At 34.4% G+C, this 8,553-nt stretch overlaps 1 protein-coding gene across 4 annotated transcripts; it reads left to right on the top strand.

The window, feature by feature from the left end:
* The first annotated feature begins 987 nt into the window (after window positions 1–987).
* On the top strand, window positions 988–8,264 carry LOC112026589 (pentatricopeptide repeat-containing protein At3g22470, mitochondrial-like). Of its 4 annotated transcripts, XM_065774911.1 has the most exons (4): window positions 997–1,238; window positions 1,734–3,098; window positions 5,863–5,978; window positions 7,768–8,259. In XM_065774911.1, the coding sequence occupies exons 1-2, from the start codon at window positions 1,235–1,237 to the stop codon at window positions 3,035–3,037; spliced, it is 1,308 nt and encodes a 435-aa protein (XP_065630983.1). In that variant the 5' UTR covers window positions 997–1,234; the 3' UTR covers window positions 3,038–3,098; window positions 5,863–5,978; window positions 7,768–8,259. The 4 variants fall into 4 exon arrangements, with proteins under 4 accessions (XP_023915041.1, XP_023915040.1, XP_065630982.1 ...); XM_024059273.2 differs by having other exon boundaries at window positions 988–3,098; window positions 7,768–8,264; XM_024059272.2 differs by lacking the exon at window positions 7,768–8,259 and adding an exon at window positions 6,650–7,471 and having other exon boundaries at window positions 988–3,098.
* The last annotated feature ends 289 nt before the right edge of the window (window positions 8,265–8,553 follow it).

Below are 8,553 nucleotides of genomic sequence, written 5' to 3'. Positions count from 1 at the left end.
GTTTCGATCAGTTGAGCCTATCTTTCGATTGATCGAACCAGGCAATTTCTAAACTCTTCTTTTTGCAGCTTGTATATTCTTGAATCTTGACTTGTATCACCTTGAGCATTGTCTAATAATATCTATAGACTCTAGGATCTATATTCAGAAAAGTTTGTGTTCACAATTTACCAATTGTTCTAAACTTTTAGAACCTAACACATATTTTTCCCTCAAACTGTATGCAGCCATTCTAGGTGAAAAGTTTCAATTAAAGTTGGTAAAAACACTAGCCATAAAAGAATATACTGATGCACAAATTTATAATTTTACATAAATACAAATTATTTGCAGTCTCTTTTCAAGATAAAAAAAATTTATTGGTAAATAGCGGATAGGAGGAAATGTGGTTTGAGCCACAAACATAAAATACCACAAAAGATACTATTACAAATAAACTTATCACTTAAAGCATATATCAATTCACAAGTTTCAAGTTTCAACTTATTAATATGTCTTACTATTATAGGTTCTGGATAAAGAGGTCAGTAAACGTGATAGTAAACCCACCAAATATATTAATTATAAAATATTCATCTTTTTGATAATAATGAAGTGGAGCAATATATATATATATATATATACACCCTTTACATGAGCTTAAATGAGACTTCTAGTTGCTAGGACTAGCCTACCTTATTTGATTATTAAAAAATATTAACTTTTAGATTGGCTCTCAATTTTGACTTTAATTATATATATATATATATATATTATATAAGTTCAAATTGAACCTAGGATAAGAGTTAAACATTTTTCAAGTCATAAATGAGTTTTATTCTCTCACTTTTTTAATTTTTAATTTTAGTTTTTTTTTAATATACTCATAGCTTTACTCTTTCTTTTCATTTTTTTTTTTCCTTTATTGGGTTTTTGACGGTTTTTATTTTATTTTATATTATACTCTTTATTTTTTTGCACAACATGAACAAAAATTTCAAGAAAATTTAGACAGGACACGTGCAGTAAAACAAAATATGTCTAACCTTACAATTTTTTATTGTTTCTTTTTAGGTCAGAAAGGGTCTGAACGAGTTTCCAATTATCTCAGAAATACAAAACATTCTCATCCAGTCGTACTCACTGCTTCGCCCTCCGATCTGCCATGATTTCTCCTTTCGATTTTTGAAGTTCCGAATCTAAGCCGAAACCGAACCCGACCCGAGCTGGTAGCTGAGACTGTCGTCATTGTGAAATGGGTAAATCAACATCCTCTCTGCTTCTTATATGCAATCGTTTGATTATTAGAGTAAGCCTTCCATTTCGTGCCTTTACTTCTCATTATTGTTCTACTATTAGAGAAAATGCGAAAACCCCATGTCAGAATCGGAATCAGTTGTTGAAATCTGTGAGAGATCACTCCAAATCTGGAACCTTTAAGAATCTTGATCATGCCTTAGGCCTGTTTGATATAATGCTTCGCATGCACCCTTTGCCTTTCATGGGATATTTTACTCTATTGTTGGGTGCCGTTGCAAGAATGAAGCATTACTCCGTAGTAATTACTCTAATTAAACGAATGGAATCATATGGAATCTCTCCCAATGTTTATACTCTCACTGTTTTGATTAATTGCTACTGCCGTTTGAGACGGGTCGATTTTGGGTTCTCTGTCTTAGCAACAATTTTGAAACTTGGTTATCAGCCTACCCAACATACTCTAAACACTCTTCTTAATGGTCTCTGTCTTCAAGGTAATATTCCTGGAGCTGTGAGGTTGGTAGATGAAATGGAGAACAAAGGGTACCAACCTGATGCAATTACTTGTGGAACAATAGTAAACGGTCTGTGTAAGATTGGCCAGACTGGTGTGGCTATTAGGTTGCTCAGGAAGATTGAAAAAAGGAATTTTGCACAAGATGTGGTGCTGTATAGCACGATCATTGACAGTTTATGTAAGGACAAATTGGTAACTGAGGCTTTGAACCTTTTTTCTGAAATGATGAGTAAAGGCATTCAGCCAGATGTTGTCACTTACAGTTGCGTAATTCAAGGACTATGCAATTTTGGCCGGTGGAGGGAGGTGGTTACTTTGTTGAATGAGATGGGGCAAAGGAAGGTCATGCCAAATGTACAAACATTTAGCATATTGGTGGACACACTCTGCAAGGAAGGGATGTTGACTGAGGCAAAAGAAGTTTTTGAAGTGATGATTCAAAGAGGCATTGAGCCTGACAAAGTCACTTACACTTCTTTGATTGATGGTTATTGTTTGCAAAACCAAATGGATGAGGCAGTTAAGGCATTTAATATGATGGTTGAGAAGGGTTTTTCACCCAATGTGTTTAGCTATAACATATTGATCAATGGATATTGCAAAAGTAAAAAAATTGATGAGGCAATGCGTATCTTTCATGAAATGTCCAACAAGGGAGTGATTCCTAATGTTGTGACTTACAACACTCTTATCGATGGGTTTTTCAAAGTGGAGAGACCCCAAGCTGCACTGGAGCTATTCCATAAGATGCAAGCTTGTGGCCAACATCCAAGTCCCCAAACCTATGCCATCTTGTTAGATGGATTTTGTAAGAATAGAAGAATTGTTGAGGCAATGGCATTGTTTCAGGAGGTGGAAGAAAAAAAGTTGGACCACAATATTGTGTTTTACAACATCTTGATTAATGGTTTCTGCAATGTTGGGGAACTTAATACTGCAAGAGAAATCTTTAGCAGTCTTTTTGCAAAAGGATTGCAACCTAATGTTCGGACTTACACTATAATGATCAAAGGATTTTGCAAGAATGAACTAATTGATGAAGCCGGTGAGCTGCTTGAGGAAATGAATAGCAACGGTTGTTCACCTAACCATCACACATACAACATATTAATCCAAGGGTTATTGCAACATGGTGACACAGCAAAGGCAATAAAATATCTCAAAATGATGGTTGACAAGGGATTTTCAGCAAACGCAACAACTGCTGATATGGTTATTGACTTGCTATTGTCTAATCAAGTAGATGAAAATATTAGAGAGCTGCTTCCAAAGTCTGGGTGAAGGTTATTTAGTTTCTCAAGATCAAAGACAACTTTTATATATTAACCTATCACTAGTTTATGTAAGTGGTATATTTGCTTTGAGTAAAATTTTATACTTCTTAGAAGATGGTATTTCTTTTCATTTATGTGCCCAAGATTGTTTATCCCTTTTACTGTTCGATCTTTTGTTGCAATTTTCTTGTGCACGCATGTTGTTGCTAAATCTTTTGACTAGCCATTGGGTGTATTATACTGCCCTCTTAGGTAGATACTCAAGAGTCCTAGTTTGAGACTAGATTCATAGATCTTATTTCTTGTACTAGTTAGCTATACTATGTTCCAACCTTTACTCAAAGTTTTCCAATCATAAAAACTAGTATTCCAATTCAAATATAGCCTAAATATCAAACCTTCAATAGGTATCCTCCTCTCCCCAAACCAGCCCCAAAATTCTTAAATGCTTAGCGATTAGGTTCTGGACCAAATTATATCTTGAATCAGTTTTAGTTTTACAAAAGTAATCCTGTTGTAATTAGCTGATCAAATTTAGTCTTAAAACACGTCATGGGTGCTTGCAAGTTAAACTATTGTTTTAAAACAACTATGGATTGAGTTGTTAGACCTATGCAATATCAATCAGTTTAAGATACTTTCTGTTTTACTTTCATATCTTTCAGTTTCCTTTTGTCAAAATGCTGGATGAAGTTTGTGTCAACCCTTACTAATTTTGATTCCTGTCCGGTTTGCACTTACCACTATTTGAGTGTTACTAGGGATTCTTGAAACTTTATTCATTTGAGGGTACATAGGATAATAGTTTTAAAGTAAGAATGCCATCATTAGTAATTTTATTTATTTTTATATCATAAAGCAGTTGTGAAACAAATAATAATTTGTTTGGCACTTTGGTTGCTTCATGCCTCACTCCCTTTGGGATAAAGCCATGTTGTTTTACTTTGTACTGTAATCATATTAGCATATTGACTAATGATTAATGGGACCTACCAATGTTAAAGTGCATGGGAAATCTTGAAGATATATATATATATATATATATACGTAAGAAAGGCTAGAATGGCCTTGTAGACAAGCCAATCTGTCCTTATTCTAGAAAATGATAGTAATAATATGAACTACGAAATCTTCAGATATTTCCTCTTCTGTAGACAATTGACTGAGGGAGATTAAAATCAAACCATGTTTGGGGATAGTATTGAGTGAAAATGGTTAAGGTTGTGGAGGTTCAATAGTTAAAGAGAAATCTATTAATTAATTTGTTTGGAATATTTGTACAAATGGCACTAGTTATTAGATTTGCAAGAAGGAAAAAAAATAATTATACTACGCTTGAGCCTTGTGTTTTGGCTTGGTGATCATTATCATGAATATTGGACATCACCTCCATCCCTACAGTAGTGGAGGATAAAAACTGACTAATGGGGGTAATGATAATTGTAAGGAATATCTCGATTTTTCATTCATTTTTGCAGGGGAAGTTATAAAACTTGTGGTGTTTTAGGTACAAATCTGATTTTTAGTGAATGCTCATCAATTTTAAGGCTGTCCCAGTCTTCTGCATAATTTTTGTTTTTGCACTTGCAAGGAAGCCTTTGATAGGCAACAATAATCTATAAAAGGGAAGCTAAATCAAGGCCTTGTGAAATGTATGAGCTAACAAGGTATTCTGTTAGTGTCAGATTGTACATCAAAGAACACTAATCACAACTTATCATCTCATAAAGTGAAAAAAGTTTTAAAATTTGTTATGAATCTAAAATTTTTGTCATGAAAAAAGTTTGATTTTAAACATATGTGGAGATATCTTTTTTCAACATGCTATATAACTATAGTAGGGACTGTGAATATGCCATTTTTGTCACATAATTTTATTTAGAAAATATCTGAACATGTTTGGAGCGGATCTTCATCGTCAACTTTTCTCTTATAAACACAAACACTGCCTTTGTTTCGCTAGACACAAAATCACAAAAGAGAAACACTAATTTTTACTTGTTACTCATGAGTGGCATATACTAGTGAGAGAGAGAGAGAGAGAGAGAGAGGGCAAGTGATATACATAACACTTAATGATATCAAAGGTCCATGTATATAAGCACACATGCACATGATGGACCTGTCTGTTACATATGAATTTTGATAATAGAACCCTCCCAATATTTAGCACAGAGACTTTGTTGTTTGTAACAAAAAGTTCCCTTGTTTATAGGTGTGTGCGTGTCTTTTTTATTAGTGAGGTTTTATATATACAGCTTCTGTATGTATTTATGTAAATTTTGTTGATACCAGCTAGTTCTTAGTATAAGTCCTAGGGTTGGTATCACCAATTCTAATTCTTGAACCACATTGCAATTTGTCTGGTCTACACTCTGCAGTAAGAATTTGTGGGGATGTACAAAATTTTATTGTGAATTGTCAACAGTACTGGTAGACTAAAGTGGGTTGCTTATCCAGATGTTTAGGAGAATAAAGTTTAGAAATTTATTGGTGAATTTTTTAAAATTTTGGGTTCATGTTGCTAGCTCCCGTTGAATTTCATTAGGCCAACTAGTTGTCCATGTTTATACAATTCTTTTAGTCTTAGGGACGTGTTGTGACTTGATGAGTTTGATGCTGCCTATGTGAGTGAAATTCTTGGATTTCATAAGCGAGTTCGAGCACAAGTATTCTCTCCTTTGCTTAATTATGTAATTAGAAAGGGAGGAATGGAAGTAGTGGAAAAAGTTAAAATCAATAGTTGTCAAAGATATCAATGCTTAAGGAAGTACTGGTTTATTTTGATTTTAATGTGAAATTTTTGTATGTCCGTGCTCTTTGTTTTTGCAGGAAGAGCTTAAGAATACTACTATTAAAATGGCTGAACAGAGTAAAGTTCTTAACAACCCTGGGGCAGAGAAACAAACCAAAAGAGAGTTGTTTGATGCGCTAAGGCAGGAACTTGAGTAAGTTTTAGTGTTTTTTGTCCGTTTTTCTTTTGTCTTTAGAGATAGAAATAGCCTCCCAGGTGCGCACTAAAGGCATTCACTTACTTTTTGGAAAACTCATAGCTTTTATGTGGTTTGGTTGTGAAAAGGCTTTGGTCATCTGTTGGACAATGTTCATTATCTTAAAGTTATCTTAGCAGTATCAAATGTTAAATAGTGACTGAGTTTTAAGTACCACGAAATTTCCTTGACTTTGCCAAAAATTAATAAGATGACCAATCCAGTGTAACCAATTTTGATGATTAATGTGGATGGATATATGAAAATAATGAATGAAACTTGAAAGTGGGTTTAGCAATTTTGGGCAGATACCCTGTATGTGGGCTGAATCCAGGTGGGTAGATACCCTGTATGTACATACCTTAGGTGGTTCAAAGCTTAAATCAACTCTCTGTCAAACTTTAGTAATGCACATGAGGATAGAGCTTTCTTTGTCCATTGCCACTTTTTTTACTCTGAACCTGGGATCTCTAAGTGGATCTGTAAGAACATCTCCCATTGCTGGCATGTGTGGTTTGTTACAATGTCATGGTTTAGAAGGGGCTTCCAATGTGTGACAATACTAATTTTATGGTACTTGTGACTACTAAAGCTTCTGTAACTTATAATTTTGTATCGATTTCATACAGAGCCCCAGTGTTGGAGAAAGATTCTAAATTAGTTTGGGAGCTAATTTTGGACAGTAATGGTCTAGGGAAGGAAATTAGTGAGATGGTTGAAAAGGTATTTTCTTGATTGAGTGGCTGGGAACCTCCATTGTTTCCCCTGCCAGACGGTGAGGCTCATACTAATAAAGAAATTGAGAATGAAAAAGGAAAAGGAAAAGAATGGGCTAATTAAAACAAAGAAGAGGAGAATTCTCCTTCTTCATGAAAGAAAAGGAGTTTTAGTGAATTGAATGCAGGAGGTGCATGTGAAGCTGCAAGCATATCTGGTGATCATCCAGCCATACTAGAAGATTCTAGTAAATCACCCAACCTAGTTTGAAGACACGAGTCACTATGTCATGCCAAGTGCCTTGTGGCTCAATGCCATTACTGTTTTTCTCAAGAGGAGAACCTGGGTTCAAACATCACCTCCCCCACTTGAAAGTTACAAAAAAGGCCGCTATGCTAGTTCCCATATCATTACTTATCAACAAGAGTAACTTTGTCAAACGAGCTATTTATAACAGATGTGGGGTGGTGCAAATCTGGTATCAGTTTCTCAATTCATTTTAATGGAATAAAATTAACGTTATTATGCTATCTAATTCTTTGGTTGCAATTCTTTAGGCTATCTAGTGTTTCGTATTATTAATGAGGTACTTATTTGGAATAAAATCATTTACTTATAAAAAAAAAAAAAGTGAACTTGGCAACTGATGTCTGAAACTATGTTTGCACAACCATTGTGCTGTATGATGTTAACTTGATTCATTCAGTTTATACCATAGCAAAGTATCGTGAATATTTCTATGAGGGATAGTTGTATTTGTTGCTTGAATTAGTTAGTGCAGAATTTAGATGGACTTATTTTGTAAACAGCATTCTTGCACTTGAGCATGTCAGATCTCATTTAGTGATTCATTTTAACCATCACAATGAAATCTCATTTATGATTTCCACTGCTGTCCTCTGGGGTGCAAAGTTGCTGCAGGAAATAATATGTAATGATATGTTATTTCTTGGTAGATTGAAATGGATTATATCTATCTATCTATCTATATATATATATATATATATTTGAGCCTAAACTTATTGTACAGAAACATTAAAAGAAAGCTGCAGCAGTGTATGGCCACTGTATGGAGGTTTTTGATTAAAAGTAGACAAGGTTTCACATTATCCAATTTCAATCATGCAAGAATCTCCATTATGTGGTTGGAAAGTATTTCAGAATAAAATCAAGTCTGGATACAAGTTCTTATATGAGGCAGAGGCATGTTCTTTCCCATATTCATGGAAACTGTTCCCAATTCGTTTGTTTGACAGGTTCTGTAATCTGGTACGTTGGAACATTCTTTGTAACAGGGCATGCTTTACAGTTAAGGGTGGTAGGTCTGTCATTGTTTGGAATAGAGGGTATCACCTTTTTTTTTCCTTCAAGGACTTTGTTTTTTGGACACAACTATTTTTGGATACAACAAAAAAGAAAAGTTTATGTGAAGATAATGACATAAAGTTCTAACCAGCAACATAGTCATTTCAGACCCAAATAAGTTCATGAATCTATTAGAGGCAAGATTGGCAAATTGTTGGGATTCTTGCCACACAGCTTATTTGGAATGTCTTCAACTAAGGACTCTGTTTTCCATTTGATTTGTTGCCTTTGATCATTCTTTCTATCTCCTCGCAAAAGAGCTTTGATTTGTTTAGGTGAATCGCTTTCAATAGAGCTTCCCTGATCGCCAGACACCCTACCATCAATCTTCATTGCCCCAATACACTAAAACATCCAGCACAAAATTGCGTTGTTAATTTCCTGATAGGTTTTTGATGGTACTCTGAAGTCACTTGATCTTATTTTGTTTTATATTATATATATATATATA

Source organism: Quercus suber, unplaced genomic scaffold, assembly GCF_002906115.3.
Source record: "Quercus suber isolate HL8 unplaced genomic scaffold, Cork oak 2.0 scaffold_101, whole genome shotgun sequence".
NCBI classification, from domain to species: domain Eukaryota; kingdom Viridiplantae; phylum Streptophyta; class Magnoliopsida; order Fagales; family Fagaceae; genus Quercus; species Quercus suber.
This window is presented reverse-complemented; position numbering and strand designations above follow the sequence as displayed.